At 47.3% G+C, this 22,644-nt stretch overlaps 1 protein-coding gene across 14 annotated transcripts in view; it reads right to left on the bottom strand.

Moving 5' to 3' along the window:
• Positions 1-22,644, bottom strand: part of LOC139373832 (MAP7 domain-containing protein 1-like) — a 78,791-nt gene that overhangs the window by 6,215 nt on the left and 49,932 nt on the right. For 6 of the 14 annotated variants that reach the window (XM_071114892.1, XM_071114891.1, XM_071114893.1 and 3 more), the window contains 10 exons: positions 21,750-21,913; positions 20,883-20,991; positions 18,548-18,652; positions 7,446-7,574; positions 4,364-4,518; positions 4,134-4,237; positions 2,543-2,775; positions 2,024-2,330; positions 1,404-1,584; positions 224-328 (listed from right to left, as the gene is read on the bottom strand). In XM_071114892.1, the coding sequence (XP_070970993.1) occupies positions 224-328; positions 1,404-1,584; positions 2,024-2,330; positions 2,543-2,775; positions 4,134-4,237; positions 4,364-4,518; positions 7,446-7,574; positions 18,548-18,652; positions 20,883-20,991; positions 21,750-21,913 (1,592 nt within the window). The remainder of the gene's footprint in view (positions 1-223; positions 329-1,403; positions 1,585-2,023; positions 2,331-2,542; positions 2,776-4,133; positions 4,238-4,363; positions 4,519-7,445; positions 7,575-18,547; positions 18,653-20,882; positions 20,992-21,749; positions 21,914-22,644) is intronic. The other 8 variants (XM_071114897.1, XM_071114898.1, XM_071114896.1 and 5 more) reach the window with 4 other exon arrangements.

The raw sequence follows: 22,644 nt of genomic DNA, 5'->3' as shown, positions 1-22,644 counted from the left end.
TGCTTCCATCCTCAATCTCTCCTCCCTCCATCTCTCCTCCCTCCATCCCTCTCTCCTCCCTCCCTCCACCTCTCCTCCCTCCCTCCACATCTCCTCCCTCCATCTCTCCTCCCCCCTCCATCTCTCCTCCCTCCCTCCTCCCATCCTCTATCCCTCCTCCCCTCCATCTCTCCTCCCTCCATCTCTCCTCCCTCCATCTCTCCATCCCTCCTCCCCGCTCCACCTTCTTTCTCTCTAGGCGCGCCTGTTCCTCCTTCTGGAAGTGCTTCTCTCTCTCCAGGCGCTGACGCTCCGCCTCCTCACGAGCTTTGACCTCGGCCTCTTCCCTCTGACACAGACGGGACAAAACAACATCATCGATACGATCATCAATACTATAGGATGTTCATCATTCTATTAAGACAACAGGGAAATGACTCAACAAGAGAATTGTGTCAGTCTAGATAAAACCCTAATTTCATATAATATAAAATGATGGAATGTAAAAAATTATTATTAGCAAATGATACAAGAGTAGATTAATGTCCCCTTTTCTAACCACTAGGTGGCAACATATTCCCAGTCTAGACTGTAGTAGGCTGTAGGGCAGGGCTTGATATCTCCCTGTAATAATGCCATTACACAGCTCACTGGATCTTTTGAGTCATCAGTACTAAATAGGTGATGCATGATGGGATGAAAACAAAGCTGTGATCACATCAGTTCCAAACAAACCACGGCTACACCACAGGCAGCAAATATCTACATAACGACATCCATCAAAACAACAAGGTTGCTATGCTTCATAAACAAAACACAGGTTGTATACAGCTGAGTAACGTCAGATGTTTGCAATGACGTTTTAACATTCAAAGTTTCCTGCAAGTTAAAACTTGCTGCGTCATGGTTCATGAGATGAGCTGAAAAATGTTGTATGAATATGACGCCTCACCATCTTGACACACACGGCAAGGAAGATGGCTGCTGGCAGTGTCGAACAAACAACAAACTGCACTGGTCTTCCCTCGGGGGAGACTCAAGCATGTCTGAATGCTACAGGCAGGGGTAGTGGGAACACTGTCACTATCTATCCCCTGTCAGCCCACTGCAGTGCGGAGCAGAGAGGGGGACAGGGGTAGTGGGAACACTGTCACTATCTATCCCCTGTCAGCCCACTGCAGTGCGGAGCAGAGAGGGGGACAGGGGGAGGACAGAGCTGTCACTATCCCACTCTGACAGCGGCTCTCTCACCGCCAATAAATTCTGGGCATCTGCCTGGAGAAGGCATGGTGATAATGACATGCTGATTGTAGGCCTTACAGCAAACATTCCCTCTCATAATGTTTCCAGGACCTAAGATCAGTCAACCTGTGTCATACGTCTTCTTCTATGCTGTAAGTCAAGACTGCCTGTCGATCTCGCACCTGTTTCTGCAGGCGTTGGTTCTCCTCCTGTTCCGCCTTGGCTTTCTCCTTCTCCCCCTTCTCCTCCTCCAGGCGCTGGGCCTCGTCTCTCAGAAGCTGCTCCTTCGCCATGAGGCGTGCCTCCTCCTCCCTGCGCCTCCTCTCCTCCGCCTGCCGAGCCATGCCCTCCTCACGAGCAATCCTGCATGGGGAGCATGCTCAGTCAGGTCAGCACATGCTCATACAGTATATGCTCACACTATCAATGTATGGTACACACTTGTCTTGGACATGAGGCAAACAGTAAACCATTCATACGTCTATAGACCAGGGTTTCTTTAACTATGGGTCGGGACCCGAATCGGGCCCTGGTCATGTGAGTTATGAGAATACATCTATACATCACACACTATTTATTTTTAATTTGGGTCATTGGAGAACAATTTGGGTCACGGGAAGACAGTCAATTTCTCATTTGGGCCTCGAGCTAAAAAGGTAAAGAGCCCCTGCTATTGACAGACAGACAGACAGACAGACAGACACGACACGACACTCCAATCAAAAACATTCAATAATACTACAGTACTATAATAACCAACTCAATGACATGTCTCATCAATTCCAGCCAGAGTCTGACTGACCGTTTCCTCTTCTCCTGCTCCAGGCGCTCCTGCTCCTCTCTCTCCCGTTGCTCCCGGGCCTGTCTGCGTTTCTCAGCCAGGACTCGAGCTGCTTCCTCTGGGTCGTTGGTGCCGGCTGAGGGCCTGGAAGCCAGAGTGGCAGCAGTAGATGAGGCAGCAGAGGAGGCATTTGTGGGAGTTGAGGCAGCAGAGGCAGTCAGCTGTAGGTTTGAGGATTGGGTAGAGGCGGCCACTGTGACTGGTGCACTAAGAGATGTTTGTGTCGCCGGCGCCGAAGACACCATTATAGCAGGAACATTACTGGAGCCTGTAAGAGCAAGAGAGACAGGAGAGGCCTCTGTTTCACATCTGAAGCCACACGATGGACCATAACCACGGAATACACTTCAAGGATCATATGAGGCAAACATCATAGAGTTGAAACAATGTGTGTTTTCTCAAGGCAGAGAAGGCAAGAAGTAACAGCTGAAAATAAACATCCTGGAGCTTGGATACGGTAACCATGGCGAACAAACTTACTCTTTTTCTCCTCAGGAGTGTCTGGCTGATGGGGCTCGTTGTTAGTTTCCACAGTGACCGGCTGAAGATGTACCCTGACAGGGGTCTGGGCTCTTTTGGGGCGGGTCTTTGTGCCTGTGGGGATCTTCTTGCCCGTGGAGGGGGTCTTAGGAGCCATTGGAGGGCAGGGGGACAACAGTTTGCTTTTGGGGGCCACAGGTGATGGAGGTCGGTTTTGGGGTTTTGGGGTACTGCTGCAGGATAAGAGATGAAAAGAGATAAGTGGGGAAGAGAGGGAAGGAGAAGGGAGGGAAGAGGCAGGGAGGAGGGAAGGAAGGAAGGAAGAGGGAGAAGATTCTTAGTGTCTGGAACTTTATTGGAGGGATGCGACACAATTCTTCCACAAGAAATGTCATTATTTGGTGTTTTGTTGATGGTGGTGGAAATCACTGTCTCAGGTGCTGCTCCAGAATCATCCATATGTGTTCAATTGGGTTGAGATCTGGTGACTGAGACAGCCATGGCATACATAGTTTTCATGCTCATCAAACCATTCAATGACCACTCGTGACCTGTGGATGGAGGCATTGTCATCCTATAGTCATTGTAGCCAAAATAATGGGCAAAATGATGGTCTGCCCAGCATTTTTATATATGACCTTAAGCATGATGGGATATGAATTGCTGAGGAATTGCTTAGGAACCCCACCTTTGTGAAAGCACCTGCTTTCAATATATTTTATCTCCTTAATTTAATGAAGTGTTTCCTTTATTTGGGCTGAAGTATAGGACTGTTTAGAGTAGTTCTACTGTTTGGCACAAGACAGATTCTGGTCTCAATTCCATCCTATGTTCTGTGTTCTGTAATCTGTGTTCTGTAATCCGTGTTCTGTAATCCGTGTTCTGTGTTCTGTAATCCGTGTTCTGTAATCCGTGTTCTGTAATCTGTGTTCTGTAATCCGTGTTCTGTAATCCGTGTTCTGTAATCTGTGTTCTGTAATCCGTGTTCTGTAATCCGTGTTCTGTAATCCGTGTTCTGTAATCTGTGTTCTGTAATCTGTGTTCTGTAATCCGTGTTCTGTGTTCTGTAATCCGTGTTCTGTAATCTGTGTTCTGTAATCCGTGTTCTGTAATCCGTGTTCTGTAATCCGTGTTCTGTAATCCGTGTTCTGTAATCTGTGTTCTGTAATCCGTGTTCTGTAATCCGTGTTCTGTAATCCGTGTTCTGTAATCTGTGTTCTGTAATCTGTGTTCTGTAATCCGTGTTCTGTGTTCTGTAATCCGTGTTCTGTAATCCGTGTTCTGTAATCTGTGTTCTGTAATCCGTGTTCTGTAATCCGTGTTATGTAATCTGTGTTCTGTAATCTGTGTTCTGTAATCCGTGTTCTGTAATCAGTGTTCTGTAATCTGTGTCCTGTGATCTGTGTTCTGTAATCTGCAATCTGTGTTATGTAATATGTGTTTTGTAATCTGTGTTCTGTAATCTGTGTTCTGTAATCTGTGGTCTGTTATCTGTTATTTGTGTTCTGTAATCTGTGTCCTGTAATCGTGTTCTGGAATCTGGGTTCTGTGTTCCGTAATCTGTGTTCTGTGTCATGTGTCCTAACAATACCTGAACTCCGGCCTGGATCTGGTCGGTATTGGTAACTTCTTCAGAACTTTCTCTTTTTCATTCTCCCTCTCCTTGTCTTTCTTCTCTTTCTTCTTCTTATCCAACTTTGAGAAACAAAAAGGGTGAACAGTTATGGCAGAATACCTGGAATTACACTATAATGTGTGTGTGTGTTAACATGTATGCTTGAACATGTGTGTGTGTGTGTGTGTGTGAGGACGTGCGCTGACCAGCGTTGAGTTCCGTCGGCGTTGGCGCTGTGTGATATCGGGAGTGCTGGCGGACACTCCTCCCCTCCAGCGTTCGGAGGAGTCCCGGTGAGGGTGGTGGTGGGAGCAGGCGTCCAGGGGGCTGGCGGAGGCTGAACGGAAGCAGTGGTGAGAGTCTAAGTGCATCACAGAGATGAAGAAAACAGGCAGGAAAGACAAGGTCAGGACCCCTAATAGTTAGGCCACCTACTGAAAATGTAACGGTGGCAGACACAGTTATTCAGCGTGGACCTCTGGCCAGCTGTGATCCTTGTTGGTAACATTGGGCTCTGCAGGATTTAACTGACTGAGTTTACTTCCCGTGTCAGAAATAATGCATGAAACAAAGATAGTGTACCTAGTGGTAGTCTGGTGTGTACTGTACTGTACCTAGTGGTACTTTGGTGTATACTGTACTGTACCTAGTGGTACTCTGGTATATACTGTACCTAGTGGTACTCTGGTGTATACTGTACTGTACCTAGTGGTAGTCTGGTGTATACTGACCTAGTGGTAGTCTGGTGTGTACTGTACTGTACCTAGTGGTAGTCTGGTGTGTACTGTACCTAGTGGTAGTCTGGTGTATAATGTACTGTACCTAGTGGTAGTCTGGTGTGTACTGTACTGTAACTAGTGGTAGTCTGGTGTATACTGTACTGTACCTAGTGGTAGTCTGGTGTGTACTGTACCTAGTGGTAGTCTGGTGTATACTGTACTGTATCTATTGGTAGTCTGGTGTGTACTGTACTGTACCTAGTGGTAGTCTGGTGTGTACTGTACTGTACCTAGTGGTAGTCTGGTGTATACTGTACTGTACCTAGTGGTAGTCTGGTGTGTACTGTACTGTAACTAGTGGTAGTCTGGTGTATACTGTACTGTACCTAGGGGTAGTCTGGTGTGTACTGTACTGTACCTAGTGGTAGTCTGGTGTATACTGTACTGTACCTAGTGGTAGTCTGGTGTGTACTGTACTGTAACTAGTGGTAGTCTGGTGTATACTGTACTGTACCTAGTGGTAGTCTGGTGTGTACTGTACTGTAACTAGTGGTAGTCTGGTGTATACTGTACTGTACCTAGTGCTAGTCTGGTGTATACTGTACCTAGTGGTAGTCTGGTGTATGCTGTACCTAGTGGTAGTCTGGTGTGTACTGTACTGTACCTAGTGGTAGTCTGGTGTGTACTGTACTGTACCTAGTGGTAGTCTGGTGTGTACTGTACTGTACCTAGTGGTAGTCTGGTGTGTACTGTACTGTACCTAGTGGTACTCTGGTGTATACTGTACTGTACCTAGTGGTAGTCTGGTGTGTACTGTACTGTACCTAGTGGTAGTCTGGTGTGTACTGTACTGTACCTAGTGGTACTCTGGTGTATACTGTACTGTACCTAGTGGTAGTCAGGTGTATACTGTACCTAGTGGTAGTCTGGTGTGTACTGTACTGTACCTAGTGGTAGTCTGGTGTGTACTGTACTGTACCTAGTGGTAGTCTGGTGTGTACTGTACTGTACCTAGTGGTAGTCTGGTGTGTACTGTACTGTACCTAGTGGTAGTCTGGTGTATACTGTACCTAGTGGTAGTCTGGTGTGTACTGTACTGTACCTAGTGGTAGTCTGGTGTATACTGTACCTAGTGGTAGTCTGGTGTGTACTGTACTGTACCTAGTGGTAGTCTGGTGTATACGGTACTATACCTAGTGGTAGTCTGATGTGTACTGTACTGTAACTAGTGGTAGTCTGGTGTATACTGTACTGTACCTAGTGGTAGTCTGGTGTATACTGTAACTAGTGGTAGTCTGGTTAATACTGTACTGTACCTAGTGGTAGTCTGGTGTATACTGTACTGTAACTAGTGCTAGTCTGGTGTATACTGTAACTAGTGGTAGTCTGATGTATACTGTACTGTAACTAGTGGTAGTCTGGTGTATACTGTACCTACTGGTAGTCTGGTGTATACTGTACCTAGTGGTAGTCTGGTGTATACTGTAACTAGTGGTAGTCTGGTGTATACTGTACTGTACCTAGTGGTAGTCTGATGTATACTGTACTGTAACTAGTGGTAGTCTGGTGTATACTGTACTGTACCTAGTGGTAGTCTGGTGTATACTGTACCTACTGGTAGTCTGGTGTATACTGTACCTAGTGGTAGTCTGGTGTATACTGTAACTAGTGGTAGTCTGGTGTATACTGTACTGTAACTAGTGGTCGTCAGGTGTATACTGTACTGTACCTAGTGGTAGTCTGGTGTATACTGTAACTAGTGGTAGTCTGGTGTATACTGTACTGTACCTAGTGGTAGTCTGGTGTATACTGTAACTAGTGGTAGTCTGGTGTATACTGTACTGTAACTAGTGGTAGTCTGGTGTATAATGTAACTAGTGGTAGTCTGGTGAATACTGTACTGTACCTAGTGGTAGTCTGGTGTATACTGTAACTAGTGGTAGTCTGGTGTATACTGTAACTAGTGGTAGTCTGATGTATACTGTACTGTGCCTAGTGGTAGTCTGGTGTATACTGTAACTAGTGGTAGTCTGGTGTGTACTGTACTGTACCTAGTGGTAGTCTGGTGTATACTGTAACTAGTGGTAGTCTGGTGTATACTGTACTGTACCTAGTGGTAGTCTGGTGTATACTGTAACTAGTGGTAGTCTGATGTATACTGTACTGTACCTAGTGGTAGTCTGATGTATACTGTACTGTGCCTAGTGGTAGTCTGATGTATACTGTACTGTACCTAGTGGTAGTCTGGTGTATACTGTAACTAGTGGTAGTCTGGTGTATACTGTACTGTAACTAGTGGTAGTCTGGTGTATACTGTACCTAGTGGTAGTCTGGTGTATACTGTACCTAGTGGTAGTCTGGTGTATACTGTACTGTACCTAGTGGTAGTCTGGTGTATACTGTACTGTACCTAGTGGTAGTCTGGTGTATACTGTAACTAGTGGTAGTCTGGTGTATATTGTACTGTAACTAGTGGTAGTCTGGTGTATGTATGCTGTAAGTTCCCCTTCCCTGGAAAAATAAGGGAGAGAAAGGATAAAGGTTCCTGTAGGGGTCAGAGGTCACTCACAGGGGTCCCGGGAGTCGCTAGTGTTGAGCAGGGTCACGGCGCTGCGGCTACGGGCCAGGAAGGACAGGGTGGGGGTCATGAGCCGCTCCACGATGCGGCTCTCCCACGGACTGAGACGCAGACTGCGAGCTGGCAGACACAAGAAGGCACTCTTTTACACACACACACACACACACACACTGCAGAGTCCCCAGAATCAGACTCCCCAGTAGTGCACCACCAGATTACCCACCGTTCCCCAGTCACTCACTGACAACACTGCAGCACAGCATTTCATCCCGCAACACAAACTGGTCAGATCACACTTACTAACTAGCTATTTCAGCATGACCACTCTTACTACATACTGTGGAGACAGACTTCACTCCAGTTAAACATGATGGACAGGTGGAGAAATCTGGAGATATTTCACCCACATCTACAGTACCAGTCAAAAGTTTGGACACACCTACTCATTACAGTTTTTTTTGTCCTATTTTCTACATTGTAGAATAATAATGAAGATATCAACACTATGAAATAAAACATATAGAATCATGTAGTAACCAAAAAAGTGTTAAACAAATCAAAATATATTTTATATTTGAGATTCTTCAAAGTAGCCACCATTTGCCTTGATGACAGCTTTGCACAGTCTTGGCATTCTCTCAACCAGCTTCATGAGGTAGTCACCTGGAATGCATTTCAATGAACAGGTGTGTCTTGTTAAAAGTTAATTTGTGGAATTTCTTTCCTTCTTAATGTTTTGAGCCAATCAGTTGTGTTGTGACAAGGTAGGGGTGATATACAGAAGATGGCCCAATTTGGTAAAAGACCATATTATGGCAAGAACAGCTCAAATAAGCAAAGAGAAACGACAACCCATCATTACTTTAAGACATGAAGGTCAGTCAATACGAAACATTTCAAGAACCTTGAAAGTTTCTTCAAGTGCAGTCGCAAATACCATCAAGCGCTATGATGAATCTAGCTCTCATGAAGACTGCCACAGGAAATTAAAACCCAGAGTTAACTCTGCTGCAGAGGATAAGTTCATTACAGTTACCAGCCTCAGAAATTGCAGCCCAAATAAATGCTTCACAGAGTTGCCGTAACAGACACATCTCAACATCAACTGTTCAGAGGAGACTGCGTGAATCAGGCCTTCATGGTCGAATTGCTGCAAAGAAACCACTACTAAAGGACACCAATGAGAAGAAGAGACGTGCTTGGCCAAGAAACAAGAGCAATGGACATTAGACTGGTGTAGTCCAAATTGAGCCTAATTGTTGGGTCCAGTCAGCTATGCTAATGAGCGTCCCAAACGGTACCATAACCCCTATTTAGTGCCCTTCTTTTTACCAGCCCCCATAGGGCTCTGGTCAAAAGTAGTGCACTATACTATATACTGTATAGGGTGCAGTTTGGGACACAACTCTTGTGTGGATCACTCAGCTCTCTCTGTATCCTCTAACTGATGGCGTGCCACACAGAATGTTGCCCCGTTGACTCTTTGCTCAGCAATGAAGTCAGACTGGAATCAGAAACTGGAATCAGAAAAAATGCTGTTTATAGAGGAACATCTCAATATGTCCTCTTATTAAGCATTATCCTGTAATAACAACATTGAATGCGTACACACACACACACACACACACACACACACACACACACACACACACACACACACACAGTCACACACACACACAGTCACACACACAGTCACGCACACACACAGTCACGCACACACAGTCACACACACGCACAGTCACACACAGTCACACACACGCACAGTCACGCGCACACACACAATCACGCACACACACAGTCACACACACACACAGTCACACACACACACAGTCACGCACAGTCACGCACACACACAGTCACGCACAGTCACGCACACACACAGTCACGCACACACAATCACGCACAGTTACGCGCACACACACAATCACACACACACACAGTCACGCACACACACACAGTCATGCACACAGTCACCCAAGCACAGAAAGTTTACAATCACAACGGCAACACCAAGAAGCTGATGATAAGCGTGAGTCGTGACACTTCATTTCTGCAGATGCATGTTAAGCACATTTAGGATGGTACTGATCAGTGAATGGAAAACACTGAAAAGCTTTGACTATCCCATAACATTGACTGGTTCTTATTATTTAATGGACCAGGGGTCACCTTCGCTGTATTTTGGACAGATCATTTTCACAAAGTGTTTTATGGTTGATAACCCAACTTGGGCCCGGGCCTGTTGCTAAGCAACAGTGAGGCGGCTTATTTTCTCCTTCAATGCGGCAAGACATTTACTGCTGCTGCCTGATACAGTGAACACCTGGTAGATAAGTCATGGGGCTCTAAAAAACCATCAGGCTATTACAGGCCTATGTATATCCCACAGCCAGAACATTTGAACTGCCTAGTCGACTGGATTTCATATTGCAGGTCCTGGAAAATATCAGTCTGCTGAAGAGAGGACATTCTGTGTCAAGTATTTAGAATTGACTTGACTGAGTATTGAATTTGTTCGGGAAGATCAATAAAAGCTGACTGCGTGTAGTCAGTGATGAGTGACATGACAACTTCTGATGGTGGAGATCCAGAGGGTGGAAGAGGACTTGGACAGCCTTCAAAAAGAATAGATGACGAGCTAATGACATATATTATAGCAACCTGATGACCTCTCTACCTAAGATCTCCTCCACCTAAGATCTCCTCCATCCAAGATCTCCTCCGCCTAAGATCTCCTCCGCCTAAGATCTCCTCCGCCTAAGATCTCCTCCGCCTAAGGTCTCCTCCGCCTAAGATCTCCTCCATCTAAGATCTCCTCCGCCTAAGATCTCCATCTAAGATATACTCCATCTAAGATCTCCTCCATCCAAGATTTCCTCCATCTAAGATCTCCTCCATCTAAGATCTCCTCCATCCAAGATCTCCTCCATCCAATATCTCCTCCATCCAAGATCTCCTCCATCCAAGATCTCCTCCGCCTAAGATCTCATCCGCCTAAGATCTCCACCATCTAAGATCTCCTCCATCCAAGATTTCCTCCATCTAAGATCTCCTCCATCTAAGATCTCCTCCATCCAAGATCTCCTCCATCCAAGATCTCCTCCGCCTAAGATCTCATCCACCTAAGATCTCCTCCGCCTAAGATCTCCATCTAAGATATACTCCATCTAAGATCTCCTCCATCCAAGATTTCCTCCATCTAAGATCTCCTCCATCCAAGATCTCCTCCATCCAAGATCTCCTCCATCCAAGATCTCCTCCGCCTAAGATCTCATCCGCCTAAGATCTCCTCCATCTAAGCTCCTCCATCCAAGATTTCCTCCATCCAAGATCTCCTCCATCCAAGATCTCCTCCGCCTAAGATCTCATCCACCTAAGATCTCCTCCATCTAAGATCTCCTCCATCTAAGATCTCCTCCGCCTAAGATCTCCATCTAAGATATACTCCATCTAAGATCTCCTCCATCCAAGATTTCCTCCATCCAAGATCTCCTCCATCCAAGATCTCCTCCGCCTAAGATCTCATCCGCCTAAGATCTCCTCCATCTAAGATCTCCTCCATCTAAGATCTCCTCCATCCAAGATCTCCTCCATCCAAGATCTCCTCCGCCTAAGATCTCATCCACCTAAGATCTCCTCCATCTAAGATCTCCTCCATCTAAGATCTCATCCACCTAAGATCTCCATCTAAGATCTCCCCTACCTAAGATCTCCTCTCCTCATGTTATTACTGCACATGTGATAATTAGATAAATAATTCATCAATGACTACCTGACCATTTACATGACACTATCTGGCCATTATGGTGGAAAATTGCAGGATTATTTTATAATACTTTTATTGCATCAAATTGTTGTTTTATGTAACAGAATAACTATTGTGTGTGTGTTCTACTGAGGATGGGCCTCTGGGAGATAACACTGACAGGAGATTTATGATGTATTTTGGGTGATAAAACCTAAAGAGCATTCCAGAGCATGAGTTAATGTTTCTGTTCTATATGGTACCAGGGAGAGATGACCCCAGGGCCAGACTCTGGTCTGTAGACAAAGATGACTGTTTTTACAGCAGATACTGTCTGCTATGAATTATAGGTATCTTTCATACAAATCGTAACCCTGTGACCCATTCTATATATCTGTTGTTCGTCATGTAGGTTGAAAGGGGTGTATCTTGGCTATAAAATACCTTTGTACTTTTGTCTCAACGAATCATCTGAGGGTGATTCGTCGACCAGCCATCGCTATTGCAAAACTCTCACTAACAAAGATTTAGTTTAAGTATAACTCTGACTTGTGTGATAAGTTTGTCTCTCCTCATTTGATAGTAAAGAAATGAACCACAACACCATTTACAATATACTATCTGACCATTGACATTACACTATCTATCTACATTACACTATCTATTTGCATTACACTATTTGATCATTTACATTACATTATCTGACCAATGACATTACATTATCTGATCATTTACATTACATTATCTGACCAATGACATTACATTATCTGACCAATGACATTACATTATCTGACCATTTACATTACATTATCTGACCATTGATATTACATTATCAAATCAAATCAAATCAAATTTTATTTGTCACATACACATGGTTAGCAGATGTTAATGCGAGTGTAGCGAAATGCTTGTGCTTCTAGTTCCGACAGTGCAGTAATAACAAGTAATCTAACTAACAATTCCAAAACTACTGTCTTGTACACAGTGTAAGGGGATAAAGAATATGTACATAAGGATATATGAATGAGTGATGGTACAGAGCAGCATAGGCAAGATACAGTAGATGGTATCGAGTACAGTATGTACAAATGAGATGAGTATGTAAACAAAGTGGCATAGTTTAAAGTGGCTAGTGATACATGTATTGCATAAGGATACAGTCGATGATATAGAGTACAGTATATACGTATGCATATGAGATGAATAATGTAGGGTAAGTAACATTATATAAGGTAGCATTGTTTAAAGTGGCTAGTGATATATTTACATCATTTCCCATCAATTCCCATTATTAAAGTGGCTGGAGTTGAGTCAGTGTCAGTGTGTTGGCAGCAGCCACTCAGTGTTAGTGGTGGCTGTTTAACAGTCTGATGGCCTTGAGATAGAAGCTGTTTTTCAGTCTCTCGGTCCCAGCTTTGATGCACCTGTACTGACCTCGCCTTCTGGATGATAGCGGGGTGAACAGGCAGTGGCTCGGGTGGTTGATGTCCTTGATGATCTTTATGGCCTTCCTGTGACATCGGGTGGTGTAGGTGTCCTGGAGGGCAGGTAGTTTGCCCCCGGTGATGCGTTGTGCAGACCTCACTACCCTCTGGAGAGCCTTACGGTTGAGGGCGGTGCAGTTGCCATACCAGGCGGTGATACAGCCCGCCAGGATGCTCTCGATTGTGCATCTGTAGAAGTTTGTGAGTGCTTTTGGTGACAAGCCGAATTTCTTCAGCCTCCTGAGGTTGAAGAGGCGCTGCTGCGCCTTCTTCACGATGCTGTCTGTGTGAGTGGACCAATTCAGTTTGTCTGTGATGTGTATGCCGAGGAACTTAAAACTTGCTACCCTCTCCACTACTGTTCCATCGATGTGGATAGGGGGGTGTTCCCTCTGCTGTTTCCTGAAGTCCACAATCATCTCCTTAGTTTTGTTGACGTTGAGTGTGAGGTTATTTTCCTGACACCACACTCCGAGGGCCCTCACCTCCTCCCTGTAGGCCGTCTCGTCGTTGTTGGTAATCAAGCCTACCACTGTTGTGTCGTCCGCAAACTTGATGATTGAGTTGGAGGCGTGCGTGGCCACGCAGTCGTGGGTGAACAGGGAGTACAGGAGAGGGCTCAGAACGCACCCTTGTGGGGCCCCAGTGTTGAGGATCAGCGGGGAGGAGATGTTGTTGCCTACCCTCACCACCTGGGGGCGGCCCGTCAGGAAGTCCAGTACCCAGTTGCACAGGGCGGGGTCGAGACCCAGGGTCTCGAGCTTGATGACGAGCTTGGAGGGTACTATGGTGTTGAATGCCGAGCTGTAGTCGATGAACAGCATTCTCACATAGGTATTACTCTTGTCCAGATGGGTTAGGGCAGTGTGCAGTGTGGTTGAGATTGCATCGTCTGTGGACCTATTTGGGCGGTAAGCAAATTGGAGTGGGTCTAGGGTGTCAGGTAGGATGGAGGTGATATGGTCCTTGACTAGTCTCTCAAAGCACTTCATGATGACGGATGTGAGTGCTACGGGGCGGTAGTCGTTTAGCTCAGTTACCTTAGCTTTCTTGGGAACAGGAACAATGGTGGCCCTCTTGAAGCATGTGGGAACAGCAGACTGGTATAGGGATTGATTGAATATGTCCGTAAACACACCGGCCAGCTGGTCTGCGCATGCTCTGAGGGCATTATCTGACCATTGATATTACACTAGTCTTCATCCAAGCCAAAATGGAGAATCCTTAGCATTAGATGAAACATTAGCCACAGTCACATTACAATACCCATCACCACCACCACTGAACCACACCATGCCATCATGACCACCGAACCACACCACCACCTCTACCACCACCACCACACCTCTACCACATCTCTACCACCACCAAACCACACCATGCCATCATGACCACCAAACCACACCACCACCTCTACCACCACCACCACCACACCTCTACCAAATCTCTACCACCACCGAACCACACCATGCCATCATGACCACTGAACCACCGAACCACACCATGCCATCATGACCACTGAACCACACCATGCCATCATGACCACCAAACCACACCACCACCTCTACCACCACCACCACCACCGAACCACACCATGCCATCATGACCACTGAACCACCTCTACCACCGAACCACACCATGCCATCATGACCACTGAACCACACCACCACCTCTACACCTCCACCACCGAACCACACCATGCCATCATGACCACTGAACCACCTCTACCACCGAACCACACCATGCCATCATGACCACTGAACCACACCATGCCATCATGACCACTGAACCACACCATGCCATCATGACCACTGAACCACACCATGCCATCATGACCAGCGAACCACACCACCACCTCTACCACCACCACCACACCTCTACCACCACCGAACCACACCATGCCATCATGACCACTGAACCACCACCTCTACACCTCCACCTCCGAACCGCACCATGCCATCATGACCACTGAACCACCTCTACCACCGAACCACACCATGCCATCATGACCACTGAACCACACCATGCCATCATGACCACTGAACCACACCATGCCACCATGACCACTGAACCAGACCACCACCTCTACCACCACCACATCTCCACCACCACCACCACCATGCCATCATGACAACTGAACCACACCCCCACGACACCGCCACCTCTACCACCACCTCTACCACCACACCTCTACCACCTCCACACCTCCACCACCACCCCTCTACCACCACCATCTCCACCACCTCCTCTACCACCACCTCCACCACCACACTTCTACCACCACCATCTCCACCACCTCCTCTACCTCCACCACCACACCTCCACCACCTCCTCTACCACCACCTCCACCACCTCCTCTACCACCACACCACCACCACACCTCCTCCACCACCACCACACCTCTACCACCACACCTCTACCGACCTCCTCCACACCTCTACCACCACCTCCACCTCTACCACCACCACACCTCTACCGACCTCCTCCACACCTCTACCACCTCCCTCTATCAACTCTACCACACCTCCACCACCACACCTCTATCAACTCTACCAGACCTCCACCTCCACCACACCTCCTCCACCACACCTCTATCAACTCTACCACACCTCCACCACCACACCTCTACCAACTCTACCACACCTCCACCACCACATCTCTACCACCTCCACCACCACCACCACATCTCTATCACCTCTACCACCACACCTCTACCACCACCACCACATCTCTACCACCACCACCACACCTCTATCACCTCTACCACCTCCTCTATCACCACCACCACCACATCTCTACCTCCACCACCACCACATCTCTACCACCTCCACCACCACCACATCTCTACCAACACCACCACCACAACACCTCTACCACCTCCACCACCACATCTCTACCACCACCACCACATCTCTACCACCACCACCACCACAACACCTCTACCACCTCCACCACCACACCTCTATCACCACCACCACCACAACACCTCTACCACCTCCACCACCACATCTCTACCACCACCACCACCACAACACCTCTACCACCTCCACCACCACATCTCTACCACCACCACCACCACAACACCTCTACCACCTCCACCACCACATCTCTACCTCCACCACCACCACATCTCCACCACCATCACCACATCTCTACCACCTCTACCACCACCAAACCTCTACCACCTCCACCACCACACCTCTATCACCTCTACCACCACCACCACATCTCTACCACCACCACCACCACCACACCTTTACCACCTCCACCACCACACCTCTATCACCTCCACCACCACACCTCTATCACCTCCACCACCACACCTCTATCACCTCCACCACCACACCTCTATCACCTCTACCACCACACCTCTATCACCTCTACCACCACCACCACATCTCTACCACCACCACCACCACCACACCTCTATCACCTCCACCACCACACCTCTATCACCTCCACCACCACACCTCTATCACCTCCACCACCACACCTCTATCACCTCTACCACCACACCTCTATCACCTCTACCACCACACCTCTACCACCTCCACCACCACACCTCTATATCCTCTACCACCACACCTCTATCACCTCCACCACCACACCTCTATCACCTCCACCACCACACCTCTATCACCTCCACCACCACACCTCTATCACCTCCACCACCACACCTCTATCACCTCTACCACCACCACCACATCTCTACCACCACCACCACCACACCTCTATCACCTCCACCACCACACCTCTATCACCTCCACCACCACACCTCTATCACCTCCACCACCACACCTCTATCACCTCTACCACCACACCTCTATCACCTCTACCACCACATCTCTACCACCTTTACCACCTCCTATCACCTCCACCACCACACCACCTCTACCACCACCACCTCCTCCACCACCACACCTCTACCGACCTCCACCACACCTCTACCGAACTCCACCACACCTCATTCACCCCCACCACACCTCCACCACCACACCTCTATCAACTCTACCACCACTCCACCACCCCCCCACCACCACACCTCTATCACCTCCACCACCACACCTCTATCACCTCTACCACCACACCTCTATCACCTCTACCACCACCACCACATCTCTACCACCACCACCACCACCACACCTCTATCACCTCCACCACCACACCTCTATCACCTCCACCACCACACCTCTATCACCTCCACCACCACACCTCTATCACCTCTACCACCACACCTCTATCACCTCTACCACCACACCTCTACCACCTCCACCACCACACCTCTATATCCTCTACCACCACACCTCTATCACCTCCACCACCACACCTCTATCACCTCCACCACCACACCTCTATCACCTCCACCACCACACCTCTATCACCTCCACCACCACACCTCTATCACCTCTACCACCACACCTCTATCACCTCTACCACCACCACCACATCTCTACCACCACCACCACCACACCTCTATCACCTCCACCACCACACCTCTATCACCTCCACCACCACACCTCTATCACCTCCACCACCACACCTCTATCACCTCTACCACCACACCTCTATCACCTCTACCACCACATCTCTACCACCTTTACCACCTCCTATCACCTCCACCACCACACCACCTCTACCACCACCACCTCCTCCACCACCACACCTCTACCGACCTCCACCACACCTCTACCGAACTCCACCACACCTCATTCACCCCCACCACACCTCCACCACCACACCTCTATCAACTCTACCACCACTCCACCACCCCCCCCACCACCACACCTCCACCACACCTCTATCACCTCCATCACCAAACCTCTACCACCTCCTCCACCACCACCCCACCTCTACCACCACCACCACCTCTCCACCACCACCTCTACCACCACCTCTACCACCACCACACCTCCACCACCACCACATCCTCTCCACCACAGCCTCTACCACCACCACCACCACCACCACCATGCCACCTCCACATCTACCACCACCACACCTCCACCACCCCCCCACCACCACACCTCCATCACCACACCTCTACCACCTCCTCCACCACCACCCCACCTCTACCACCACCACCACCACCACACCTCTCCACCACCACCTCTACCACCACCACCTCCACCACCACGCCACATCTACCACCACCACACCTCCACCACCCCCCCACCACCACACCTCCACCACACCTCTATCACCTCCTCCACCACCACCACCACCTCTACCACCACCACCTCCACCACCACGCCACATCTACCACCACCACACCTCCACCACCCACCACCACACCTCCACCACACCTCTATCACCTCCATCACCACACCTCTACCACCTCCTCCACCACCACCCCACCTCTACCACCACCACCACCTCTCCACCACCACCTCTACCACCTCCTCTACCACCACCACCACCACCACCTCCAAACCAGCACAGCTTATGACCAACAGCAGAGTGGAGGACAACCAAAGAGTGTGGAATAGAAGGGTGTCATGACTGAAGTGACAGAAACCTATACACACCAATAGAGGGAAAAAATGATCACAAAATATGGAATAATATAGATGTCTGGTCTGATCAAAAATTCAGAGAGAAGAAGGTAAATCAATCAACAACAACTAATCAACAAAACCATGATGCACACGAGAGCGGGGATGTGAGACGGGTAATGTAGTGTTGTAAGGATAGGAAATGATTGGTCACCAGGCAACAGGCAGGCAGGCAGGCAGGCCACCAGGCCACAGTTAAAACTAAAACCAGGTAATAAGGAGGATCTGAGAGGGGAAGGGAGTGGGGAGAAGGGGAGGAGGGGGACTGATATAGAGGCCTGGTGGACATTGACGCGGGTCGGTCATCCTTACTTCTGTTGGGGGAGTTCCAGAGGGTTGCAGAGGACTTGGACAGCCTGTTGTTAATGACAGGGTCCACCTGTCTCGGTAAGTTGACAGTGGAGGCCGAACATCTGCCTGCACCAGAGAGAACGCAACAGACAACAACTGTTCACAAGGCTGGTGGGGTGGGGAACCCAAGGATGTACTGTAGACGTAGGCCTAGTGTCGATGAGCTCGCCCTCTGTCTGTCTCTGTCTGTCTCTCTCAGTCTGTCTGTCTGTCTGGATCATGCAGTTGACAGAGCTTATAGCAGAGTGGGACCACATCATTCATTGATTCACTGATTCATTGTAGTTTAGGGCACTCTAAACCCCAGAAACAGATGGCGTCTAAACCCAGAAACAAATGGCGTCTAAAACCCAGAAACAGATGGTGTCTAAACCCAGAAACAAATGGCGTCTAAACCCCAGAAACAGATGGCGTCTAAACCCAGAAACAAATGGCGTCTAAAACCCAGAAACAGATGGCGTCTCAACCCAGAAACAAATGGCGTCTAAAACCCAGAAACAAATGGCGTCTAAAACCCAGAAACAAATGGCGTCTAAACCCCAGAAACAGATGGCGTCTAAACCCAGAAACAAATGGCGTCTAAAACCCAGAAACAAATGGCGTCTAAACCCCAGAAACAGATGGCGTCTAAACCCAGAAACAAGTGGCGTCTAAACCCAGAAACAAATGGCGTCTAAACCCAGAAACAAGTGGCGTCTAAACCCAGAAACAAATGGCGTCTAAACCCCAGAAACAGATGGCGTCTAAACCCCAGAAATAGATGGCGTCTAAACCCCAGAAACAGATGGCGTCTAAACCCCAGAAACAAATGGCGTCTAAACCCCAGAAACAAATGGTGTCTAAACCCAGAAACAAGTGCCGTCTAAACCCAGAAACAAGTGGCGTCTAAACCCAGAAACAAATGGTGTCTAAACCCAGAAACAAATGGCGTCTAAACCCAGAAACAAATGGCGTCTAAACCCAGAAACAAATGGCGTCTAAACCCCAGAAACAGATGGCGTCTAAAACCCAGAAACAGATGGCGTCTAAACCCAGAAACAAGTGGCGTCTAAACCCAGAAACAAGTGGCGTCTAAACCCAGAAACAAATGGCGTCTAAACCCAGAAACAAATGGCGTCTAAACCCAGAAACAAGTGGCGTCTAAACCCAGAAACAAATGGTGTCTAAACCCCAGAAACAGATGGCGTCTAAACCCCAGAAATAGATGGCGTCTAAACCCAGAAACAAGTGGCGTCTAAACCCAGAAACAAGTGGCGTCTAAACCCAGAAACAAATGGCATTTAAACCCAGAAACAAGTGGCGTCTAAATCCAGAAACAGATGGCGTCTAAACCCCAGAAATAGATGGCGTCTAAACCCCAGAAACAGATGGCGTCTAAACCCCAGAAACAAATGGCGTCTAAACCCCAGAAACAAATGGCGTCTAAACCACAGAAACAAATGGTGTCTAAACCCAGAAACAAATATTTCTAGAGAACACCAAGTGGTATAGATTGTTTGGTTTGAACTACAAAGACTAAGAAACAAACAAACAAAAACACACACACACACACACATTCGTATTTAGACTTCAGAGAGGAGAGAAGGCTCCTGACATCGTCACAATCCAAGAGAAGGCCTGCCTTTCACAAGCTTGAGTCATTGTTGGACTGAGCAGCATAGTGTACTGTAGGAGACAGTTGGCATACTGAACGCTGAGTATGTTCCTCACAGCTCTGTGATAAACTCAACACCTTGCAGTTCACACAGCAAGTCTAATGAAACATTTATACGACATATTCCCCTCTGTCTCCTATATCTGGATTCTACTGAACAATTAGAATCTAGAGTCTGAGAAACAGTTCAGATGAGAAGGATCAATACAAATCTAGTCTAGCCATAGGCAACATATTGTTAGTAAACATGAATTATATAATGACTCATCTAGCTATTGTAAGTCCTCAGATGAGAACATTACCACCCCTAAACCAAATTACAATCCCACCCCTACGACACCCAAACTGTAGGACACTGTAAATCAACATTAGTTAGTCTGGAACGTCTCTGTCCTGTTCTATGCTGCTCAATGAGGGAACTGTGTGAGCAGTTGTACGAGATATCATGGGGTCCTAGGTGGTTCGGCTCTATGTAGTAATATGTGGTTCTATGAGGTTCTATGTGGTTCTATGAGGTTCTATGTGGTTCCATGTGGTTCTATGAGGTTCTATGTGGTTCTATGAGGTTCTATGAGGTTCTATGAGGTTCTATGTGGTTCTATGAGGTTCTATGAGGTTCTATGTGGTTCCAGTGCTGCTCACTTTGTCGGCGCGAGGTCTGGTTGAGGCCTCCAGCCCAGGACCATCTCTGCTGACGGATCTCAGCCCAAGTCTTTTTGGTTGACTTCCTGATGGCCGCCTCGTAGCGCTCCTGTGGTGGGGTAAAAGGGAGACAAAACTTTGACTCACTCAAACAGCTACTGAGGACCTCAACGTGTAATGTTACTACAACCTCCAAGCACTATGTGTATGTACCCTGTGACCTTGTCCCCACAAAGCAAAAGCTGAGTTTCTATATTTGTAATCAGCAAACGCTTAGATACAGTGACCAAATACTTATTTTCAACCATAATTTGCAAATAAATTAATTAAAAATCCTACAATGTGATTTTCTGATTTTATTTTCTCATTTTGTCTGTCATAGTTGAAGTGTACCCATGATGAAAATTACAGGCCTCTCTCATCTTTTTAAGTGGGAGAACTTGCACAATTGGTGGCTGACTAAATACTTTTTTGCCCCACTGTAGTTGGATGGGCTATGTACAGCTGCAACGATCGGTAAGCTGCTCAGATAGCTGATGCTTAGTTAGTGAGGGAGATACAAGTCTCCAACTTTGGGAGATTTTTGCAGTTCGTTCCCGTCACTGGCAGCAGAGAACTGGAAGGAAAGGTGGACAAATGAGGTGTTGGTTGGGGATGACCAGTGAGATATACCTGCTGGAGCGAGTGCTACGGGTGGGTGTTGTTATGGTGACCAGTAAGCTGATATAAGGCGGAGCTTTACCTAGCAAAGATATACACTTAGGTACAGTATGCTGTCCCCTAGCCTGTAACAAAACTACCTACAAAACTGAACACAACACTTGAGCAACAGAGAGATCTTGAAGGTGACCCTCCTCCAGTCCCCACCTTGTTCTTCTCTAGTTTCTGCCTCTGTTTCTCTTCCAGGAGGGCTCTGCGTTTCTCAAGCTTCAGTCTCTGGTCCTCCAGCCTCCTCCTACGTTCCTCCAGCTGGCTCTCCCTCAGACGCCTCGCCTTCTCCTCCTTCTCCAGCCACTGGGCCTTCTTAGTCGCTAGACAACAGGAGGCAACGGGTACAGGGTTTTTTAGATGTTTTTTTATTTCACATGATTTAGTTTTATTTATTTTAATGTTCTGAAATTATTCAGACCCCTTGACTTAAAATAAAAAAGTGTTACAGCCTCATTCTACAATTGAGTAATTTAAATGTTTATTTGCAAACATTTCTAAAAATCTGTTTTTGCTTTGTCATTATGTGGTATTGTGTGTAGATTGACGAAGGGAAAAAAACAAATCAATTTTAGAATAAGGCTGTAACTTAACAAAATGTTGAAAAAGTCAAGGGCTCTAGAATACTTTCCGAGTGCATTGTACATAGCAGCTAAAAGGTGCATTGCGTATATATCAGGAAACTCAAGAAAACAAAACAAATTAATGGGTTGGTTAGCTAGTCAAGAAAGTGTAGAAATCATGAATGGAATAATGGACAATTCAGGGTTAGTTGAAGCAACTAATAACCTCTTTCTCTCAATCTCTCTTTGTTTTTGTCTGCCCTCCATATATCTCTGCACTAGCTGGTCATAATAAACAACTCGAAACGACTGAACACTACATTTTGGGTCGTTGTTTGTCCATTGAGACAAACTCTGGCCACAGTTTAAGGCTGTTAAAAGTATCATGGCTTCTAGGAACCAGTTTGGAAAAGGTAGAAGAATAGAATGGGAAGAAGACAGTTGTTTACACCCTCCCATAGGCCTAATTGCAATCCTACTCTAGTCATCAT

The sequence above is a fragment of the Oncorhynchus clarkii genome, chromosome 18 (genome assembly GCF_045791955.1).
Source record: "Oncorhynchus clarkii lewisi isolate Uvic-CL-2024 chromosome 18, UVic_Ocla_1.0, whole genome shotgun sequence".
NCBI lineage: Eukaryota > Metazoa > Chordata > Actinopteri > Salmoniformes > Salmonidae > Oncorhynchus > Oncorhynchus clarkii.
The sequence above is the reverse complement of the archived record's forward strand: the minus strand, read 5'-3'. Positions and strand labels throughout refer to the sequence as shown.